Source organism: Ochotona curzoniae, unplaced genomic scaffold (genome assembly GCF_017591425.1).
Source record: "Ochotona curzoniae isolate NIBS_2020 unplaced genomic scaffold, NIBS_Ocur_1.0 scaffold_4701, whole genome shotgun sequence".
Classification (NCBI taxonomy): Eukaryota; Metazoa; Chordata; class Mammalia; order Lagomorpha; family Ochotonidae; genus Ochotona; species Ochotona curzoniae.
The window spans coordinates 82,143,581-82,166,160 of record NW_024467122.1 but is presented as its reverse complement, the minus strand read 5'-3'; the positions used below and the strand labels follow the sequence as shown (position 1 = coordinate 82,166,160).

General features: G+C 61.0%; 2 protein-coding genes across 2 annotated transcripts; one reads left to right on the top strand and one right to left on the bottom strand.

Annotated features, from left to right (window-relative positions):
• The first annotated feature begins 256 nt into the window (after nt 1–256).
• Nucleotides 257–1,941, top strand: ISLR (immunoglobulin superfamily containing leucine rich repeat). The gene has a single exon (XM_040969614.1). It carries the CDS (start codon nt 257–259, stop codon nt 1,520–1,522), a length of 1,266 nt encoding a protein of 421 aa, XP_040825548.1. The 3' UTR covers nt 1,523–1,941.
• A 1,565-nt stretch (nt 1,942–3,506) lies between these two features.
• STRA6 (signaling receptor and transporter of retinol STRA6) lies at nt 3,507–14,623 on the bottom strand. Its single transcript, XM_040969334.1, has 18 exons — nt 14,423–14,623; nt 11,835–11,901; nt 11,526–11,611; nt 10,620–10,759; nt 10,351–10,374; nt 9,998–10,164; nt 9,285–9,407; nt 8,136–8,203; nt 7,946–8,022; nt 7,706–7,767; nt 6,810–6,972; nt 6,401–6,476; nt 5,845–5,978; nt 5,337–5,454; nt 5,111–5,212; nt 4,440–4,603; nt 4,037–4,210; nt 3,507–3,679 (listed from the first exon to the last, which is right to left on the bottom strand). Exons 1-18 carry the CDS (start codon nt 14,551–14,553, stop codon nt 3,507–3,509), a joined length of 2,049 nt encoding a protein of 682 aa, XP_040825268.1. The 5' UTR covers nt 14,554–14,623.
• Between the last annotated feature and the right edge of the window lie 7,957 nt (nt 14,624–22,580).

Sequence of the window (22,580 nt, the reverse complement as noted above, 5' to 3'; positions counted from 1 at the left end):
TTGGCTGGGGACCCAGGAGGAGGAGAGCTGTGCTGGGTTGGGGTGGTGATGAGGGGGAATCCAGGGGTCCGTCCATCTTGTCGTTGCCCTACCTTGGCCGTGGAACCTGGAGGCAAGCTCAAGTCCTTCTCCAGGCCTCAGTTTGCCCTTCTGTAGCTCTGGGGGGGGGGGGGTGATAGGTGAGGTGCCAGGCTTCAGCCAGGGTAGGTGGGGCCCTGCTGGGGTGACCGACTGCGAGTTCTCTGCAGCAGGCAGGATGCAGGAGCTGCGACTGCTCTGCTGTGTGGCTCTTCTGGGCCTGACGCGGGCCTGCCCGGAGCCCTGTGACTGCAGCCGGAAGTACGGCTTCCAGATTGCCGACTGTGCCTACCGCGACCTGGAGGCCGTGCCACCCGGCTTCCCGGCCAACGTGACCACCCTGAGCCTGTCGGTCAACCGGCTGCCAAGCCTGCCAGAGGGCGCCTTCCGGGAGGTGCCCCTATTGCAGTCCCTGTGGCTGGCACACAACGAGATCCGCACAGTTGCTGCTGGTGCCCTGGCCTCCCTGGGCCAGCTTAAGAGCCTGGACCTCAGCCACAACCTCCTGTCCGACTTCGCCTGGAGCGACCTGCACACGCTCGGGGCCCTAGAGTTGCTCAAGATGGATAGCAACGAGCTGAGCTCCATTCCCCGTGACGCCTTCCGCAGCCTGCACGCCCTGCGCTCACTGCAGCTCAACCACAACCGCCTGCACACGCTGGCCGAGGGCACCTTCAACCCCCTCACGGCCCTGTCGCACCTGCAGATCAACGACAACCCCTTCGACTGCACCTGCGGCCTTGTGTGGCTCAAGGCCTGGGCCCTGGCCACGGCCGTGTCCATCCCAGAGCAGAACAATGTCGCCTGTACGACTCCCAGCGTGCTCAGGGGCACCCCACTGAGTCGCCTGCCGCCACTGCCCTGCTGGGCGCCTTCAGTGAGGCTCAGCTACCAGCCCAGCCAGGATGGAGCCGAGCTGCGGCCTGGCTTCGTGCTGGCCCTGCATTGTGCAGCGGATGGGCAGCCAACCCCTCGGCTGCACTGGCACATCCAGACGCCTGGTAGTGGCACCGTGGAGATCACCAGCCCTAACATTGGCACAGACGGGCGCGCCCTGCAGGGCAGCCAGCCCCGCTTCCGGGCCTTCGCCAACGGCAGCTTGCTTATCCCCAACTTCGGTAAGCTGGATGAGGGTGCCTACAGTTGTGTGGCCACCAATGAAATGGGCAGCACCGAGAGCTCAGTGAATGTAGCTCTGGCCACCCCAGGCGAGGACGTGGTGTGGCATGGGTTCCGTGGCAAAGCCACTGAGGCCAAGGGCTGCTACACGGTGGACAACGAGGTGCAGCCATCGGGACCCGAGGACAGCGTGGTCATCATTTACCTGAGTCGTGGGGGCAGCCCTGAGGCTGCCGTTGCGGGGCAAGCCTGGGCTGGCCAGCGGCCCCAGAGCATGCTCCTGGTGTGCCACAGCCTTCTCCTGGTCCTCCTTGCTGCCTTCTAGCCCTGCCCCACCCCCTCGCTGGGACACAGCTTGGCAGGGGCCTTCACATCCTCCTACCTCCCTCTCCAGGAGCTTGTGGACACCACTTCCCAGGCTCAAAGCTCGTGTCCAGGATAGACCTGGACTCCAGCGTTTGCTGATGTCCTGAGTCATGGCCTGGATGGTGGGGCTGCAGGCCCATGACCGACAAAGCCCACAGGAAGGCGGCCACAGCAGACACACAGGGCGTGGAGCAGGACAATGTGGGGACAGCGGCTGGGGTGGCCCTGAGGAGCCTGGAGCCCACATCAGCTCTGACCACTCAGGCCACAGGATCTTTCTACCCCTGTCGAAAATAGGACCCAAGAGGATCCCACAGGCCCTCCCTCCTCTGCTCTTGTCCCTCCTCCTGCCACTGCCTCCTGCACCCTGGGCACCTGTAGCCTGCCCCACCCCAGGAACCAGCTGGCGCTGGGAAGATGGAGACAGCAGAAAAATAAATCAGCGTTTCTGATGATCCCTTGTGTGTGCGTGTGTGTGTGTGTGTGTGTGCCCCCTAGTGCCCCTACAGGGGCTAGGAGTCAAAGGGGAAGGGTTAAGATGCCCAGCTCGCCTGCCCACATGGACCTGCACAGACTGCGATGGGCAGCAGTAGTGGGTGGCTGAGGCTGCTGAGGGCTGGAGTTGCGCGTTGGCTACAGAGGGGGTGCCGTGGGGACCCGCTGGTGACTGGGCAGGACCTTTAGCTGGCAGTGCTGGGCCTCTGGCTCTGCCTGGTCCTGGGGGGCAGACATTAGGAATGAATGAGGAGTGAGTAGAGGAGGGGAGGAGACGCACTCAGGACAAGGCAGAGGAAGCCTCAGAGAATGTGGGACCTGCAGTGCCAGGAGGGCAGGCCGTTCCTAGCGGAAGGTGTGGGAAGCACACGCGTGGAGTCAGACCTGGAGACTGCAGGGATCTGCAGTCCGCTCCCCCAACCCCCCACTGACTACACTGAGCGAGAGCTGGCACTACTGAACTCTGCACACAGGGACACCGGCGCAGCCACTACCCCACTGCAGCCCAGGGCCCCCAGAACCACTAAGCCCAGCAGAGAGGAGGCAGGAGGCGGACAGGGGGTGAGGGTCTGGGGTGGCAGCTACTAGCATGGATGGTTGGCCCGGCCAGGCCCAGCCGTATCTTCTAGTTCACTTTCAGCAGTCCCTCTGCACCCTCTGCAGCTGCTGTTCCTTCAGCCAGGCGCCCTTCCCTGCTCCATGCTGGACCAAGTCACTCCTGGAAATTTGATTGCTGTCCCCTCCCAGCAACAGTGGGGGTGGAGCCTGGGTGTGGTGCTGGGGGGAGGATATTGGTCTCTCCCAGAGCCACGTGTCTGCCAGGTGATCACGAGCCTCCCCAAGACCTTCTACAAGCCTCCAACCCCACAGAGGGGGTTCTACACCATCCAGCAGCCCGGATACACCCACTGCCCAAGCCAACACCCACAATACTCCTGAAGGGCACATCAGCCAAGGAGGGGCCCCCTGGTGCTACAGGTGAAAACCCTCACCCACAAGAAGGCCTGAACCTTGTCCTGTTCCTTGGGGTACACGTTTATTACAGGGAGCACTGGGGCCTCCTTCATGGCAGCAACAGGCAGCCAAAGACAGACATGTCCTGCTGCCAGTGTGGGTCTGGTCTCACTCCTTCTAGGCCAGAGAGGAGGAGCAGCTGGCCCCAGAGGAAGTAGCACTGCCAGCTCCACAGGGTGAGGTCCCTGGCTAGCCTAGGGCTGCCAGGCAGGTGGCCAAGCCAGGGCAGGGAATAGGCCCGAGATGTGACCGCACAGTTCCACCAGCCCCCCGACCAAGCGCCTGACCGGTCACAGCCCCATGGCCAAGGGCAGGCTGAGTCCTCTAGGCACAGCCAGCTCCTATTCAAATAGTCCTTGGAGGGGCTCCCCACCCCCCACATGCCAGATTCTTCTGGGGTAGGGGAGGGCAGAGCAGTGGTCCGTCGTGCCCACTCAGGGCTGGGTGCCATTGGCCCGGGCAGCCCACAGCGCCCTCTTCCGCCCAGCCTGCAAGCTAGGGTTTCGTAGCAGTGTGTAAGCCAGGCCCCAGCGGGCCCTGCAGCAGCTAGCCCGGGGCCTGGTGGTTCCCTTGGCAATGGCGTCCTTGGTTTGCAGCAGCTGCATTCCTGGGCGAGACAGACCTTTTGTGAGTCACTCAACACACACCCACCTTAGATCACATAGCCCTGCCCCACCAACCCAGGTCTGAGCAGGGACTCTGCAACCCCGGGGTGGGTGGAGGGCTTGCAAGGGGTATACAGAAGAGGGAGGGGTGGGTGGGACTGGGGCCATTTTGGGGGGCAGTGGCGAATGGGACCCAGCCCCTAAGCCAGGCAGCTTTTGGTGCTCTGTTCTGTGTGTGCACCTGCAACAGGACCAGGTGGGACTATCACAGGCAGCTAGGGGCGGGGACAGGGGGGCTGCCCCACTCGGGGGTGGGCAGGGGGAGGTTCTGCTCCCCACTCCCTGGGGAGAGAGTGCACCTTCTTCCTCCTCCTCCTCCCTCCGGCTGAGGCTGTCTTGGGGAGTGGCAGGGACCCCCAAAGAACGGGTTCGGCTTTCCTGTGCCTGCAGCAGCAGCAGGGTGCAGAAAGCGGTTGCGGCAGGATGGTACTGGCTAGCCTCCAGTTCCAGAAAGTTCTGGTAAATGCGGTATCCTGGGGCAGGGGCAGGGGAGGGTAGCAGTGCTGAAGAAGGAGGGCCCCATGCAGACATGCTCCCACCCACTGCCACCTTCCCCTCACCCCAGCCCCAGTGTCCTGATGCCCTGGGAATGTGGTGCACAGTAGATGTCACCCCCATGGCAGGCCTCAGCCCAGTGGCTCAGCCTGACATAGGAAGGACTCCTAACCCCTGCCTCCCTGTCTGGCGGGCCTGGGCTGCTACCTGGGTCAAGAGTGGCCACCCGAGGAGGCAGCAGGCTGAGGTCCATCTGGCCCAGGTGGATGGTGTTGTAGAGGGCAGAGAGCAGCACACGGCAGGTGGCCCCCAGGATGCCCAGCAGCCCGTTGAGGGGGAGCAGGAGGAAGGTGGTGGCGTACAGTGCTCGCCTGCCGGGATGGGGGGGGGGTGGTTGTGGTAGGGGAGAGGGGAAAGGCCGAGACAGGGTTCCTCTCTAGACCTGCGCCCTTCCCCTGTCAGTGTCAGACCCTGAGCACTTAGTGAGCATCTGTTGTTTGTGGAACGCATCTTCCTAGCCTGGGAGATAGGCAGTGCCACCCCATTTTACAGATGGGAAACTGAGGTACAGGGAGCTTGGGCCTCCCAGCTGAGAGTCGGGGGCCCAGCCTATGCCCACCCACTTGCCCTGTCTCTCTCGTCCCTGACTCTAAGCCCCTCCTGCTGTCCAATTCAGAGCCCCCTTTCCAACCAGGGGGATTGAGCGACTAGAGGAACCGGGTGAGGTAGGGAAGAGCAACCCCCAGCTATGATGGTAGGTGTCCTGGAGTGGCCAGGAAACTTTAGCACCCCTTTGTCCCTGGGTTAGGGGAGCCCACTGAGTTTGCTGCTGGGTCCCGAGGGAGCCGGTGGAGCAGGGGAGCCCAGGGCTGCCTCACCGGTTGGTGAGCTCTGGGTGGCTGTGGCGTGTGTCTAGGAAGACCCAGCGAGCTGCCATGTTCTGTAGGATCAGGGCCAGGGCCAGAGTCAGCCAGAAGTGCCTGTGGGTGGGGCAAGGAGGGCGGTGGCTGCCAGCAGCCCTGGGCAGGGAAGCCCCCTATGCTGACACCAGAGCCTTCTCCAGGTGAGGGGCCTGCCACATCCCCACTCTCCAACCAGCCTCACCAGGAGGACTGCAGGGCCCGCAGGAGCAGGCGGTTGCTGCCATGGAGTGCCGGCATGAAGAGCAGGAAGGCCAGGACCACCATGGTCAGGAAAAAGATGAGCTGCTGTACCAGGAGGCCTGGGGGCAGGTCAAGGACACACGAACATGTGTCAGAACCACGCGCCATCTCCCTGAGACCCAGAGTGGGCTACAGGGGCCACCAGGGCCATCCGATCCCACGGGAGAGAAAGGACTCAGGGCTCTCCCAAGGCTTTCCTTGAATACTCCAAGCGATGGGAATCTCCTTACCTTCCGAGGCGAGGCCATGGTGGCACAGCCCTCCCTTTAACACAATCAAGGCCATGCTCACCTTCCATTCTAACCCCCAGCTGGATCTGCCTCCCCAAGCTCAACAGGCCAGTGATTCCTGGTTTTGGCCCCAGAGCCTGTCCAGCAAAGCTCAAGCTAGGGGACCCACGTCTGGGCTTGGGCCAGGGCCAGGGTGGGCATGGCAGGCAAGGAGCTCACCCAGGCAGGTGAAGGCCGTCTGATAGGCACTGAAGCTCATCCAGCAGAATATGGCAGGGCGGGAAGGCTGGGGTCTGTGGGCTGGGGGCCCCAAGTCTGGGGCACTTCCTCGATACAGAGCCTGCAGGTTGACCCTGAGGGGAAGCACGCATACTCACACACCCATACAGAATTCCTCAGGCCTCATCTCTGGCCACCAAACCCTTGGTAAAATCACACCCAGGGAAGCCCAGAGGAGCCAGGAGGACAGCCTGGAAAAGGCAGTGTCTGAGCAGTCTTAGAGGTGAGTGAGGGAGACAAAACCAGGCAGAAGGCTTCATCCCAAGTCAAAACAGGGAAGGGGGAGGCCATGGTGAGCATGGCAGTGACCCATGCAGCTCAGTGCCAGGGCAGGGGCCCAGAGTGGGGTCAGGGGAGGGGGCTTGAAAGCTATCCGGATTAATGGTGTGGACCCCTCAGGACATGGGGGGGCAAGTCGGCCTTCCCTAATGCCCCAACCCCTCCCTGGCCCCAGGCTTAACCCACCCCAGGTCGCTGATCCCTCCTCCACACTGACCTGTGTGCCACCAGCGAACGCATCAGGACCAGGCAGGTGAGAGAGCAGGACAGGACCAAGGCCAAGATGTAGCAAACTGGGGGGCACAGAGATGGATGGCACCCTGAGGAGGCCTCCAGGGCAGGCACCTCCACACCCAGGGCTTCTGGGCCACCTCAGCTGCCCTCCTCCACCAGGTGACTGGCATAGGGGCAGGACAGCCTCATCTGCTCTTGCTCTTCAATCATGGTGTAGCTGAGGAACTGCGTCCAGGCTGGTACCACCACTTCCTGGCCATGGGGCCTTCTGGGGACACCTCTCCTCCCCTGTCCTCAATCTCGCAGCACCTTGCCAATGTCCCAGCAGGCTCCTGCCCTTGCTCAGTCTTCAGGACACCCTGATGGTGAGGGGGTATGGGAGGGGGTCTCACCTTCCAGGGCCCAGAGATGGCGCTTCACCAGCTCAGCAATCTCCTGCTTGTCCCCGGGCAGTGCGATCCCAAAACCAGCCAGCAGATAGGCCACGTCTGTGGTGACCCCTGCCCTGGCCTTCTGCACCGTGGGGACCATAGTCACCAGCAGCAGCAGGGCCACCTGCGAGAGCCCACAGTGTCCGAGGTGCAGGGTCGGGGGGGAGGGATCCTCACACTTGCACCCTGCCCCCCTCCCTGCCCCGGAGGTGCTCTCTGTACCAAATGGAAAACTTCCGGACAACACACGGGCATGGCCTCTATCCGGATGACCTAGCCTGCCTCCCAGAGCAGGTCCACCTGCCTGCAAATGGCATGCAAACTGCAGGCTGTGCTGACACCTATCCGTCTTCAGTTTGGAAGATAAGGTTCCCCCACCTTTCCACAGGAGGATAAAGTTGAGCTCAGGCACCCAAGCCCAGGCAGGCCTGCATCCTGCCCTGGCCACCAGCTGCCAGAGCTTCCAGGTCAGGTCCACCTCTTTAAGCCTTCACTTCCCCTCTTTGCACAACAGAGGTAAACTGCAGCGCTTTTAAGCTGGATCTCAGGCTGGGGGCAGATGTGAGTCTCAGCGGAGTGAGCTTAGGATGCCCGCCTTTCATATGGCAGTGCTTGGGATTGCATGCCAGTTCCACTTCCCATGCAGCTGTGATGGCTCAAGTCCTTAGGCCCTGCATCCACATGGGAGACTGGGAGGAGGCTCCTGGCTCCTGGCTTTGACCCGGACCAAACCCAGCTATTACAAGCATTCAGGGAGTGAATTAGTAGATGAAAGATACGTGCGTGTGTGTGTGTGTGTGACTAGGGAGGGAGGGTCCAACCCACAGACAAACAGCGTGACGGAGCATGGGACATACCTGGTAGATGGCCGTCCCTGTTAGAGTGGCTGAGAGGAGGACCATCGGAGGCAGGCGAAATCCTGCAGTTACCGAAGAGGGAAGGCAGCATGAACAGCACAGCCAGGGACCCCGACTCACACAAGGTGCCCCGAGAGAGGCAGGACTCATGGGAGGCTGGACCACCACAGGCCAGGCCAGGTGCATAGGCCAGGCCAGGTTCCCTGTCACCCTCGCGTTCTGCAGACATGGCGACCGTACCTGGCTGGGGAATGTAGACATAGTGACTAGCGCCACACCACGCTCGGAACAGAAGGCTGTGTTTGGAGACGTTGGAGCTGTGGAGAGACCCAGGCAGGCTGCTGGGACCCGGAGCCGTCTACCAATCACACCTGCCGTCCAGTCCCAGCTGCCACCCCCATTGTCCCCCAGCGAAGGCCTAGAACCCTACCTGCCTTTCAGGTTCTTCCGGCACAGGAGGCTCCTCAGATACTCCTCATGGTAGCTGCCCTGCCACCCCTGCTGATACACACAGAGGCTTTAGCAGACAACACACCCTGGAATCGGGCCCCAGGCAGGTGCTCTGTGCACAACCTACTGAAGGCCTCTCAGTGCTGGCCAGCCCTTCTAAGCTCTGTCTCTAGCTCCCTATTGCTTTACTCAGTTGCCACTTCCCTCCCAGCCCACCCTCCTGGAGATTCACGGAGCAAGGCTGGGGCAGAGGAGAGCCTGGGTCCCAAGACTCAGGCGGCCATCCCAGGATGGCAGCCCCAGACCTCAGGCTGACCATGAAGGCCAGAAGATGTGTCTGCACTGTATTCTGTGCCTTGAGCTGCCTGGGCAGCGGCTAAGGCCCAGGAGGAGCAGGTAGGTGACAGCTGGCCCTGACTCCCCCGGAGGGCAACCCTGGGTCTCCCAGAGGGGAAGAAGGGGCCAGCTCTGAGTGTGACAGTGGTCCTTGGAGCCATCTGGGAACAGTAGGAAGGGACAGAGAAGCAGGCACAAGGCAGTGCAGCAGCCAGGAGCACAGGGAAGCCAATGACCTTCTGGGACCAGAAGGGCTGCCCCACCACCACCCCAGGGAACCTGCCTCCACCCTGCAACCCTGCTCCCCTTGGCTCTCAGGGCCGGTCCCTGCCTCTCTGCCGAACTCAAGCCGACACAATATAAGTGCACCTGTTCCTCACCTGCCCAGTTGTAGGGGGTGAGGGGCAAGAGCTGTCATGGCAGCCCTGCCCACTGTCCTCCAAGGGGCTCCCTGCCTCTGCCACCTGCACCATTAGCCTTCCTCTAGTCAGTGCCTTCCCCCCCCTCTGCCCATTACCTCCCCGAGAGCCAGGCATCTCGGCTGACTCTCAGATCAGAGATCTGCCCTTCCTTCTGCCTGCAACGCCCACTCCTGGCTTACTCTCCTTCCATCCCCTTCTCCCCCAGAGAACCCTCCCAGACCTCCCTTCAGCCGACCTACAGCTGCCTGGCCACAGCTCTAGATGCCGGCACGGTTGGCTCTAACACCTGCAGAGCTCAGATGACCCCTGGGCTGTCTCCTCTCCAGCCATGAGCAAGAGCCCACCCCAGCCTACGCCGGGCCTATCTGTACCTTGGAGCTTGCTCCTGTCTTGAGGCTGAAGCTTTGCAGCAGCTGCACCAGATACCAAAGGCTCAGAAGCCCGAGGCCCAGCAGGAGGGGCAGGGAAGCCAGCAGCGCGTAGTACCTGTGGATCTGCACAGACGAACGCACACCCAGACTCACCATCTGCCCAGCTGCCAGCCAGCCCCTTCCCACCTCCACCTGGGGCCTGCAAAGGCATTCCCCAACTCCAGGCTTCCCAGGAAGGCTAGGCTCTGGTCCCTGGAAACCCAGAGGCGGCCCCAGGCAGGCTGCCCTACCTCCCTGGGTTGTCAAGTCTCTTGGCTACCTGTTAAGTGACGTGCAATTTATTGAAAACCAGCAAGTACAGTGTCTGGATGGTGGGAGACTCATCCCTCTTCCCTCCTCCCCTCAAATACTCTAATGTCTGCTTTCACCCCCAGGGTTATCAACTCCAACTCCAAGAGGGAAACTAAATTTCAAATAGGCCAGCGCCATGGCATAGTGGGTAAAGTCATTGCCTGCTGTGCCGATATCCCATATGGGCACCGGTTTGAGTCCTGGTTACTCCACTTCTGATTCAGCTAACGTGCCTGGGAAGGCATCAGGAAAGGGCTCCTTCTTTGGCCCACTCCCTTCCCCTCATCCCTCCTTGACCCCACCCCCTGCTGACCACGTGCACCCAGAGATAAAAGAAGCTGCCATTGTGAGCCAGTGGCTACCTTGGGTGTTTGGGGACACTCCACCTTCTGCCATATCTGCACCCCAAGATGGGCCCAAGATAGCACACTGCCCAGCAGGTACGCGACCCGGTGTCCAGCTGTGGCGCAAGCGGCCAGAGGGTACAGGAGGGCAGGGTAATAGAGTAAGGCCAGCATCCTCCAGGGCCCTGGAAGGCAGCAGAGGCAGAGAGAGAGTGACATGAGATGAGCTGTGGGAACAGGGACTGGGCTGTCCACCCTCCAAACCCCTCAGCTGGCCTGCGTCTATGGGGCCACTGGGAGCGGGAAAGAGTCCTGGGTTCAAGTCCAGGTGGGCTCAGATGAGGAAAGGGCTGCGATCCAGGGCAGGTTACCTCTCGAGGTCTCAGTTTCCCCATCTGTGAAATGGGAACAGCGGTCGGCAGATTAGCAAAAATGAAGCAAAAGGAGGCTCCTGCTCTGCCACCCTCCTCTTCCCAGCCTCCTGCCCCTCAGTGTCCATCTGGTGGAAATGGGGGATCGTGTGCCACCCTTGGTAGGTGGGAGCTTCAAGGGAGCCATGGTGCTTCCTGTGATAACATCTCCCTCCACCTCCCCGAGCCAGGCTGGAACTCCCTGCCACCCTGGGCACTGCTCCAGGTACCTGGGCTGGGAGGCGAGGCAAGGGACAGGAAGGGCAATGGGTCCTCGTCAGAGAGCAGAAGGCACAGTGAGCTGAAGAGGACCACGAGGAGAACAGCGGGCACCAGCAAGGGGCTGTCCCTGGCCAGGAAGTCCACAGGGCTGGGTAGAGGTGGTGGAGATGGGAGGACATGGCTTAGCTCCTTGGCACTGCCCCCTGCCACTTCCGGGCTGTGTTCCAAGCTCGGAAAGGCAGAGCCAGTCCCACTTTCATTCATTCATTCTTCACCCAAACATTCATCCCACAGATCTTCAGAGCAGTGCCTCCTGCCTCTCGCAGGCTGGGACACACAGACAGGCACAGGTCCCAGCAAGGTTCTCTCCGCCCCCACGGCGGAAGCCCCAGGAAGTGGCCACCCCCACAGGCCCGGTCCACGTGTCTGGGCTGGTACAAGTTTGGAGAGTTTGGCCAAAATACTATGTCCTTGCATAACTCAGTTGCTACCAGGTGAGGCATAGCCTGGGCAGGGGGGCAGACGGGGAACACAGCGGTCCCCCTCCCCCGGCACCTCCCTAGGACCTGGGGATCTGCATCCCAGCTGGGGACCTGCATCCCAGCTGGCCCTGGTGCCTGGGGTGCTCTCTCCTGCTGCTTTTTCCACCAAGGCACTGCATGGGGCAGGGTCTGGGGTACCAGGGGGCCCTCTTAAGCTCTCTCTCCCACCTATCCCACCCCAAGGTCCCGGAGAGGCACGTACCCAGGGCTGCCCTGCCTGGGGCCTCCCACTGAAGCTCTGGGGAACCCTAGAGAGAAGCCCCAGGCTAAGGGAAGGTGAGGTTCCGGAGGGGAGAGCTGCCTTCTCGGGACCCAACCCCCACCCTCCCGCTCTTGAGTGGCGGCACCAAACCCTTCCCCTGGCAAACCAACCTGGGCAGTGCTGGCCAGCCACGCCCACAGCAGGGCCAGAGCCGGCGGCGCCTCAGGGTCATAGCCAGTAGCAGCAGGGCCAGGAGCTGGAGGTTAGCGCAGGGGAATTAGTGCGCGTGTGGGGGTGGAGGGGAGTTGTAGGGGCTGAACTTTGCCTGTGGGCCTGCATCAACCTCAGCAGCACCCTCCTACCTCACCCAGCACGCTCCAGCTTGTCCCTCCCACCTCCATCCTGCCCCACCCTACTCACCCCACCCCTCCAAGTTGGCGGCAGGTGCAAACCCAGCTGGCTTCACCTGGGGGACTTACCGACAGGGCAGCCAGGCAGGCATGCGGCAGGCCAAGCGGCACACTGGGCTGGCAGGCGGACACTGCCCTGCAGAGCAAGCGCAGGTTGGCTCAAGCCTGGCCAGGGCCTCCCCTGCCGTGGGCACTGTCTGGGGTCCAGGGCTCACACCTGTCTCCACTCCACTGAGGCCCCACCCACCCACGTCCAGCCCGTGTCCAAACTGTCCCTGTTCCTGTAGTAGGCCCACCCCCCAGCAAGCTCTGATGGGTCTGGGACACTGCCAGGGCAAGCAAAGCTGCTTCCTATCCTTAGGAACTCACTGCATGTCTCCTCCTCCAGGAAGACTTCCTGATTGTTCCTGGCCTCACACATCTCTTTCCCAAAAGCAGGGTTAGACTTAACGACCTGGGTCAAGCGGGTGAGCGCTTGGTCTTCTAATCTGCCTTCCATTCCCAGATGTAGCAAGAATCACTATGTACAACTGGGCAGGTTGCACACTGCACATGGATGCCCAGAAAAGGAAACAGCCGTGGTCTTGAAATCCAGGTCTCAGTGTTCACCAAAGTCCATTCTTACTTAACTAAAGATTCTCACACAGAGTCAGAGAGACCCAAGAGGACATTTCAGGTGTCAAGAGGCACAGAAGGGGGTCGGGGCTGGAGCTGGGCAGGCAGGCAGGCAGGCAGGCCCGGGCCTGGAGGAGGGGTAGGCTTTCTGGGCACTGTTGCAGACAGAGCTGAGTGACTGTGCACTGTAGTTGGAGTTCACCTGCCAGGGGCGGAGTGGGGAAGGCCAGGCCCGCCCTTGTGAGCACCTCCTGCAGGGGGAAAGAAAAACCAACCACGGGGCCTGGGGCCTTCTCTTCCCGGATGGCCCTGGCTCCCCCTGGGGAAATCCCAGGGAGAGGGGGGAACTGAAAGGCCACTGGGCTTGTCCTGGGAGCAAAGGGGCAGCGTGCCACATGGGTCAGGTGGGTTCCCTGTGTGTGTGTGTGTGTGAGAGAGAGAGAGAAAGAGAGAGAGAGAGGCAGAGAGAGAGCGCCTGGTGCTCTCTGTTCTCACCCAGGGTCTGGGCTCTTGCCCAGCCTGCACGTGCCCACTCCCAGCCCGTGGCTGTCCCTTGTTGTGGATGTAGCCAGAACACGCACCAGGCAGGGAGTGCTGGGTACCCTTACCCTGCAGAGCCCTCTGTCTGCCCCTAAGGTCCCAGGGAGCGCGTGACCACCCAGTGGCACCCAGCACAGAGATCTGCCCCTACCCGAAGAGGCAGGGCTGGAGGCATGTTAGATAATGGAAAGGGGCGGGACTGGCACAAGTGGGAGAAGCAGGACGGGGCTAGGTGCACCTTTGCAGCCCAGGGGACACTGGATGAACATTCAGAGGGGTCTGGGTTTTAGATCTGTGTGGCTGGACCAGGTCTGGGTCGCTCCTGGCTGCTGCCCCGCGCCCCCCCCCCACCCCGCCCCGTGTCTACCGCAGGGACAGCAGGGAGCGCTGAGAGCTGTGACGCCCTGGGCCTAGGGCGGCTGACTCAGACAGACAGACAGGGTTGAGCTCCAGGTCAGCTCGCTGGATTCCCCCTGAGCTTGCAGCTCCCTGCTCTGGGCCCTGGGGCCCCGCAGACAGCAGCAGCAGACTGCCTTGGATCAAACAGTCCCATTCACTCAGGGTTGCTATGCCCAGGGCTCAGAGCAGGGAACAGTGGACTGCCACGCTACACCACCACCTGTAGAGGCAGGGAGCCTAGGACTGTCCTGGAAATAAGCAGGGGAGGGGCACCCCCCAGGTCCAGGGTGGTCAGCTCCTGCCATACCTTAGCCCTCCTTCCTCCCACAACCTCCGCCACCCCCCCAGGCGGCAGCCCCGCCCCCTGGAGTGGGGAGAGGGGACGCACGTATGCTGCTGGGCTTCTCCAATTGCACAGTTGATGGGAAACAGATGTGTACACATCTGGCACAGCCCCGGTCCTCCCCACCCCCCAGCCTCACCTCTGCCACTCCCCAGGCAGCAGCGGGACAGGATAAAGGGGCCAGGGACAACAGAGGAGGGGCCGGCGCTCGGCCCCCCACAGAGACATCCTGGGCAACTGGCAGGGGGTTGGGAAGGACCCGGAGCCCCTCCCTCAGACCTAACAGAGGTAAAGGGAATCTGGGCAAAGTTGGTGGTTTTGGGGGTGGCTAGTGGCTGGCTGACCTGGACATTCTTTCTAAAGACAATGGGAACCACCGCCCCCTCCCTCCCATCCCAGCCTCCATTGGATCTCCCCCCTCCACCCCTCCCTCCAGACCCTGCCACTAGCCAACCCGCCCGAGAATGGTCACACACAGTCAGCCCCCCCGCCCCCACCCTTCCCCCTCGGAGTCACCCAGCCACACGCCCACCTGCTAGGGTAAGAATTCCACAAGGGTGAGAACCAGGAATCTGTATTTCTCTGCTTTCTGAAGGTGGGCAGCCTGGCCCAGGAACCCCAACCAACCCCAGAACCTCTCAGCCAGGCAAGAAGAGTGGCACGGAGTGACAGAGGTAACAAAGGCAGCGACCAAAACCCGAAGCCACACAGTGCAGGCCAGGGTCTCACCCACCACCCCCAGCCCCCTGGGTGCACTCACTCAGCAGGCTGGGGCGCCTCCGGCCCCTGGGGTTCGTCGATGTACCAGCTGCCGTAGGCATCATCATCAGCAGCTGCAGCCGGCTGCCTGGTAGGCTGTCTGGTTTGGTTACCGGCTGCCTGGGAAGCCATGGTCAGGGCCTCCTATCCTCTGACTGCCCCCTGGGACAGGAAAGGCCAGAAATGCCAGTGCGAATATCAAAAGAGATTTAAAAGGCTGGGAAAGAAAAAAAAATTCCAAACAAAGAAACATTTTCTTTTTAATCCTAAAGGTTACTTTCTTGCCTTTGGCTGTCTGGGAAGAAAGCTGGGAGCCCCGGGGGCAGCCAGCCCCAGCAGTCAGGGCAGGCAAGGGTCCTCTCCAGTCCCTACCTGCCTGGTCTCGCCTGCCTGCCCTCAGCTGGCCACCCTTGAGGGAGGCCGTATGCCCCCCCCCGGGGACCCTGGACCCTCGCAGGAGCATCTGCCCACCCCTCCCCTCTCCCCAGCTCACCCAGTAAAGGGACCCACAGACATACCTCTGGGGGGAGGGAAGAAGGGGTAGAGGGGCTGGAGGGGCCCTCCCAGCCCCCCACTCCCAGCCCCTGCTGTAACCCCAGACTCCCAGGATACCATCCCCTTCAGACCACATAGCCCGCTAGTAATGAGGCCACAACTCCACCAGGAGACTGGGTGTGTGGCTAGGCTCGTCCCCCCCCACACACACCTGCCGTGTACACCACGCGCACGTGGACATACCTGCCCCACAGCTCCTTCCCCTGTGCCTGCTGGCCGCCTCTGCAAGGTCCCACCAGCCGGCAACCCGAGGAGCTGGGGCTGGGGCGGAGAACTGGGGAGGTTAGGGAGGCGGGGAGGGGGTGTCCCACCTCTTCCTTCCCGCCCCCCCGCCAAACTCCTTCCACGAAGGACCAGCTGTGCCTGCTCCCCAGTAGGACCTTTCTCTGTTCCTGTGATTTCACAAGGAGATACAGCTCACACCCACAGGCGGAAACCGCCCCTCCGAACTCCAAACCAGACCGCCAGTGGCCGGGCAGACGGCAGCCACGCCTCCCTGCCAGCCCCAGGGCTCCTCCAGTGTTTGAGGTGAAGGTGAGGGGGAGTTGAGGTTCAGGGTCCAGCCTGAATTCCTGCAACCACCACCCCCACCCCATCCTAGTTACAGTGAAGAAGTCAGCACGTGCTGACTCAGAGCTGAACCTGAACTTCATCTGACACAAGGCCCCAGGGCCCAAAGTGGGAAGAACATTGCTGGCCCGCCTGTGAGTGCCCTAAGGGCAGAACTCGGCCCCTGCACCCCAACTTCCCCAGCTGCCTGCCCTGGGCAAAGGGGCATTCATTCTGTACAGGCTGCCCTGTGTGTGTGGGGGTGGGGGGAATAGCCTCCCTCTACTGCCAGCCAGAGTCCAGCCCCCTCTTCATGCCAGCTCCCCCTTCGATGCCTCGCGGGATTCGGGGTCCAGCCCTCCAAGCACAAAGTGGAAAAGCCTGTGGTAACAGCTATTGTCTTGGGCCACACCCCCAGTCACCCAGCCCTAGAGTCAGTTCATTGCTTGTTTCATTCTGGGCCAGGCAGTAGTCTGCCCATGGCCAACACAGTGGCAAGGGAGCCAGGGGGATAACTTTCTGGGCGGGGGGGAGGTGTGTGTGTTAATCCAGGGAGGGCTGCATGAAAGAGGTGTCAGCCCCCAGCCCAGCCCCACCTCTGTCCCTTCTCCATGGTCCCCCTCCCTTCCTGGAATAGCCCATTACCCGCTAGGCCACCTCCCCTTTGCTTCAGGAAGCCTGGTCCTACTAGCAGAGACCGGGTCCTGTGCTGGGGCAGGAACAGAAGGGAGCTGGTGGGGAAGAAGGACAGGGGTTCCCTGGCCTGGAACTTGAGCCGGGGCTGGTTGTGAGGACTTGGGTGAGTCTCTGTCTGGGTCCAGGGTGGCCGCCCCCGCTGCACCTGGCCTGCACCTTCTCCCACTGTGGGTTTGCCTGCCCATGGTGATTTCACAGCCCAGGAATGCAGAGACATGGAGTGGAGCCATGGGGACTACCCAGGTGTCCTGCTGCCTCCTACCACACAGATCCAAGGTGGGCAGTCAGAGAGGGTGGCAGGCTAGGTCAAAGATCTGGGGATAACAGAGCACACTCTACTTTTTTCCTTTGTACAACACTTTAAAAGTTCTCATATGGGCGCCAGTTCTAACCCGGGTGCCCCTGCTTTCCATCCAGCTCCCTGCTTGCAGGGAAACCAGTAGTGGATGGCCCAAAGCCTTGGGATCCTGCACCTGCATGGGAGACCTGGAAGAAGCTCCTGGCTCCTGGCTTCAGCTCAGCTCAGCTCTGGCCATTGTGACCACTTGGGGAGTGAGTCCTCGGGTGGAAGATCTTTCTCTCTGTCTCTCCTTCTCTGTATATCTGACTCTCTAACAAAAATAAATAAAATCAATCAATCAATCATTTCGGGCCTGGTGTTGCAGTGTAATGGGTTAAGTTAACTGCAGCCATATGGTGCTGGATGGAGTCCTGGCTGCTCCACTTTCGATTCGGCTCTCTGCTAAAGGTCTGGGAATGCAGTGGAAGATGGGCCCCTGCACCCCTGTGGGAGACCCAGACCGAGATGAATCTCCTGGATTCAGACTGGGGCCATTGCAAATGAGCGAACAAGCAGATGCAAGATCTCCATTCTCTGTAACTGTTTTTCAAATAAATTATAAGAAAAAAAAAAAAGAGTCTTGGAAATGTTGAAAAGAGGAACCCAGAAGGTGAGGGGAGAGCAGCAGGTCAGGGGTCAGAGTGGGGGTGGGGGAAACCCTTTGATGGAGCCCAGGCCAGCTAAGCTCTCAGCTGCACACAGGGTCCTAAAATGCTCCAGTGTTCCATGGAGGCTAGCCAGCCTTCAAGCCTGGAGCCCCAGCCGCCCTGGCCCTCCAGGCTGGCCCAGGAAAAGGTCATGGAGCAGGTGGCTTGCCTCCCGTTAGCGTTCAAGTTGATTAAACCCCAGGAATTCTCGCATCCAGGATCAGAGGCCCACGTGCAAGCCTCCTGCGGTCCTGGGTTATCAAAATCCTCAGAGGGCAAAGTGCTGAGCAGGAGGGAAGGAGGCCTGCGGTGGCACCAGGAAACCCAGCAACACCCCCCAAAGGCTCCCTAAACCCCTGCTCGGCTGCAGCGCACCACTGCGCTGCCACCTCACAGCCCTTGCAACCTCAGGGCTGCACCCAGCACCCTCCTCCTGCACTGGCGAATGGGGTGCAAGTTACAGCCCTGAACACTCCCCCTCCCAGGGACTCCTCTGCTCCCCCAATTCCCATCCCAGATTCCAGGCAGAGGCTGGGAATCCCAAGAGTGCCCCATCTCCCAACATAGATCCCCCAGAGCGGACCCAGGGAGCAGGTATGGGGGGGAGGGAGCACTGTGCCTGCCTGGGGGGCTGCCCTGCAGCCCCCAGAACCTTAGGGTGAATGCCCAAGGTCGAGCCTTCCTACCCTCCCAGGGCAGGCAATGTGCTGGGGTCTGCACACTGCACCCTCCTATCCTGGGCTCATTCATGCTTACACCCCAAGCTACCCCCTAGCCTGGCTCCAAGCATCAAAGAGGGCGGGAGGGCAGGCTGCCAAACTCACTCCACACTACACACCACCCCTCCTCCCCGTCCCCCACTGCCGGGTTGGGGGCTCCAGGAATTCGCAGGGTCCTGGCCCCTCACTGAGCCGGGCTCTCTTCCAATCTCCCCACGTGGACCACAGGACTCCCCGCTACACCCCACACCCTTGCGGTTGCCTCAGCTGTTCTCCACCCCAAACCTGGCCAGATCCTACCAGGCCCTCGTGGCTCAGGCCCTCTCTCGTCTCTATTTCCTTTCCCTCCAGGCGGGCTGGGGCGTCCTCTTCGGGGCCGGCAGGACCAGGGGACAAGCCAGCGACTCAAGGGCTAATCCAGCAGTGTCCCAGGGCACCTGCTGCAGAGTCAGTGTGACTTCCACTTCCAGAAAAGCAGCCTCTCCCGTCCCAGTTAGGGCCCTGCCCCTCCTCTTGCCACCCCCCAAGACCACCCTCTGGGAAGCCCACCCCTCCCCCACCTTGCAGCTCGGGCCGTGGGATAGGGCCCCACACAGGCAGCCAGGCTCCCGCCCCGCCTCCACCTGCCCTGGAGCCTCCTCCCTCCCCACCCCCAGAAACCATTTGGCCGAAACTTGATATCCCTGGCCCAAGAGTTACCTCCTGGGGGAAGCCTGCCCCATCTGAAAGGGCTCCGGATCCCCTACCTGCTGCCATTCTTCAAAGTCACTCACTTCTCTGAACCCGCCCACCACCCACCACCAGTCAGCCATTTGTAACCCATCACCCTCCCACTGTTGCTGCCCAGGCAGGGACACTGACCAAATTTTCAGGAGTTTGGGGGGCCAGAATTCCAAATGTGATCCCTCCTGGTGCCAGGGAGGTGGAGTCTGTGTCCCTAGGCAGTGTCGAAGGCACATTCCTGCCACCCCAAGACCCTGGGATGTATCTCTGTCCCTGACCCTGATGCCTGGGTAGCGCAGAGAGCACAAGCTTGGGATTGGGGATGATGGCTCCCTCATGGCAAAGACCCCAGGAGTATGGGGTCCCCCTGCAGGAGCTAAGCCAGCTCTGCCTCAAGCCCCCGACCTCCACTTTCCCCCAGTGAGAAGAGAGGGGGACCACACGCAGCATTTGCTGGAATCACCTGCTCCATGGGGCTCTGGCTCTTCCACACCTTGCAGAGTGCGTGGGGAACAGGTGTCCTCACGGAAAAGCACGCATGCAGTTCAGATTGCTGGGCACCCCACAAGCCCAGGTCTGAATTCTGTTCTTTGTGCTCCTTCCCAAGACCTCAGAGCTGTTGGCTACATCAGGGGGCCCCCCGACATCCAGCCTGACACCCACCTGTAGCGCTGTCTGCTGGGTGCCTGGACATGCCCGATGCTTAGGACCCAGACAGCAAGCACCAAAGTGCTGTGCCATTCTAGCCAGCATGTGTGGCAGAGCTGGCAGACACAGCAGGCACCACTGTGGTCACACTGGGGGAATGGCAAACGGACGAATACCTTGTCACTTGCTTGTAACAAGTCCTTAGGAGTCTGCCTCACACATGTCTTTGGCTTTTCATAAGACCTCATGGGAATCCAGCCGGGAGTGGGGCACTGGAAGAGCCTGGGATTGTTCATTTGCTAGCTTTCTTGAAGCCAGATTCAGCCCCGACTCTCTAAGTCTCGGCCAGTGAGCCGGACAAAGAACTATGAAGCACAATGCCCAGGAAGGATTATTCAAACAGAACAATGTCTTCTGTAATGCTTGTTCCTGGCAGCTGGCTGGGATGCAGTCTGGATTACTGGATCTCAAGCAGCCATCCTGGGCCATGAGGAGGTCATGCATTAGCTGGGATAGGGCAGGAGGTTTGCTGCAATGACAGAGCCCCAGTAAAGGCCAGGTAGCAAGGCACAAGGAGACCTAGACACACATGAGTCAAGGTTCTCTCACTGTCAAAGCATGCCTGAGCCTAGATACGGCCCATGGCTCAGGTCAGTATTTGAACTAGGACAAACTTTGCCAGAGACTCTCTTTTCCCCTGACTATGACACACCAACCCCTGGCTTCCCTGTACCTCTGAACTTGGTCATGTCCAGTGTTGCCCCTGCCCTCCTCCTCCCCAGTACCTGCTGCTGGCCCTGTCCCCAGACACCTGCCCCCTACTGTCCCCAGGGTGGGATGGGGGACACCAAGTCAGCAGGGTGCTATATCAGGCTCCAAGTCCCAGAGCAACTGGACACTCCGCGGGCGAAGGTCACTCTTTTGGCGCTGCCGGTCAGACTGCCCTCGGCCTCTGCCATGCCGGGAACTTTAGCCTCTCCATCCAGGCAAAGCTGGCAGAGCAGGGGGCCTGGCCGGGACAGCCCAACTGCCCTTCCTCCAGCCCCAGCTCCAGCAGGAGGCAGCGGCACTGACCCAAGGTCCTGGGACCCGGTGCCCAGTGTGGGGCCTGCAGCAGGAGGCTAGCAAGGGAAGTGCCACCGCAGGCCTGGGGACAGTTTCCAGGTCCCTTGGGGAAGGAACCAAGCTTCTGACTTCATTTTTAGTACATTCTTCCCCTGCTCCAGGCCTTGAGCTCCCCAGCTCTGTAATGGGCAAGCTCAACTCCAGCCACTCCACCTCCCCGCCACCAACCGCTTCACTGTGTGTGACTTGAAGGATGTGGGCTGTGGGCCTGGGCCCTGCAGACAGGGCTGGGACGGGGCAGGGGCAGGCGGGGCAGAGGGAAGGGACTGCTGGGGCAGAAGGCTCAGGGTGCCTGGCATCAAGGAGAGAAAGGAGAGGTCCACCGGGCGCATGCCCACCCACCCCTCACCACCCACCTGATGCTTGCAGTCTGGCCCCTCCTCCGCGGACCGGCAAGGGAGGATCTAGGATCCGCGGCAGCTGTAGGGAAGTGCTTGACTCTGCTCCCAGCAGGGGCGGGGTTGGGGAGGGGGAGCTGGAGGTGGGTCCTGGGGTAGGGGGTCTCAGAGCCCTCGGGAAGAAGGGGAGGCTGAATGGAGCCTTTGTGGGCAGGCGGAAGCCGGCCCCTGGGGACGGGCTAATTACAGCCCAGACAAAGCCGGTGGCCACTCCGCGAGGGGGAGGAGAGCTGACTCCAGAGCCCCATTAAGGGCTTTAGTGTAGGACTGCCCAGCGGCAGGTGGCTTTGTTTTGTTATTTTTTTTTTAAGATTTGTTTATTTTATTGGAAAGGCAGACGTACAGAGAGGAGGAGAGACAGAGAGGAAGATCTTCTGTCCGATGATTCACTCCCCAAGTGGCCACAACGGCCGGTGCTGCACCGATCCAAAGCCAGGAGCCAGGAACTTCTTCCGGGCATCCCACATGGGTGCAGGGTCCCAAGGCTTTGGGCTATCCTCAACTGCTTTCCCAGGCCACAAGCAGGGAACTGGATGAAAAGTGGAGCTGCTGGGATTAGAACCAGAGTCCGCACGCAAGGTGAGGACCTTAACCATTACATTCAAGGCGAGGACCTTAATCATTACACTATTGTGCTGGGCCCAGCAGGTGGCTTTGGAAGACAGATTGAGGCTATCCCCTCCTGCACCTCATCTTTCCATACCCCTCCCCAACCCTGCTCCTCCTGTTGGAGGCCCCCTGCAAGGAGTGGAAGGAATCCTGGGAGGGGACAGCAGGGACCTGGCCCGGTGTACCTGTGGTGACTTCTTGGGGTGACTCCCTGGGGTTGCCCATCCCCATCCCCAAGTGCCTCTGCCTTCCTTCTCCGCCAACCCAAGGCAACTGGGGCACACCCAAGTCTCGGAGTTGGAGCCGCAACCCCAGGGACAGAGCAAATGTTGGCGGGGACCACCCCCCCCCTCCACACACACACACACACACACACGCGCGCGCGCGCAGCTAAGCCTGGACTCGTATGGGCAGGTCTCACAGGGCCTTCTGCTCCACGTGACTGCAGGGGAGCCTTTCCAAGTGAGATCAGTGCCTTATGGTTACCTCTCAGCACACCCTGCAACCTGCGTATTTCCTGGCACCTGTTCAGCAGGGAGTGGACATCGACTTAGAATGCCTTCGTTGCATCTTAGCAATCCTCTGTATTTAGTTACCTGCTCACTTGTTCATTTACAAGGCGGAGTTACAGAGAGGGAGAGAGAATCTTCCATCTGCTGGTTCACTTCCCCCAGATGGTTGCAACAGCCAGGGCTGGGCCAAGCTGAAGCCAGGAACCAGGAACTTCATCCAGGTCTCCCACGGGGATGGCAGGAGCCCAAGGATTTGGGTCATCCTCTGTTATTTCCCAGGTGCATTAGCAAGGAGCTGGATCAGAAGTGGAGCAGCTGGGGCTTGAACTGGTACACAGATGGGATGCAGGTGTTAAAATCAGCAGCTTAACCCACTGTGTGAGTTGGAAAGCAGCAGCTTTCTGTCTTTGTGTCCACCTTGGGGGACGGAGGCGGGGAGCGAAGGAATGATGAAGCAGAGGGAACCTGGCTGCTTTTGTTGCCCCAAGCAGTCCCAGCTTCCTGGCTTGTTACTTGGTTTACTCTCCAAACAAACAGAGAGGGTTGGGTGTGGCCCTAGGTGCCCAGCCGGACAAGGGGTGGGGGTGGGACAGGCTGCAGCCTGTCCTCTGCAGTGGAGTCAGCCGCTGCCTGTGGCC

Bases quoted from the DNA above. Each gene is read 5' to 3' on its own strand.
- STRA6 (XM_040969334.1), bottom strand. From the start codon at position 14,553: ATGGCTTCCCAGGCAGCCGGTAACCAAACCAGACAGCCTACCAGGCAG. The intron at 6,477-6,809 runs GTGAGACCCCCT...TGTGCCCCCCAG, and splicing joins CCATCTCTGGGCCCTGGAAG to TTTGCTACATCTTGGCCTTG. The intron at 4,211-4,439 runs GTAGCAGCCCAG...CCCCTGCCCCAG, and splicing joins GGTGGCCACTCTTGACCCAG to GATACCGCATTTACCAGAAC.
- ISLR (XM_040969614.1), top strand. From the start codon at position 257: ATGCAGGAGCTGCGACTGCTCTGCTGTGTGGCTCTTCTGGGCCTGACG.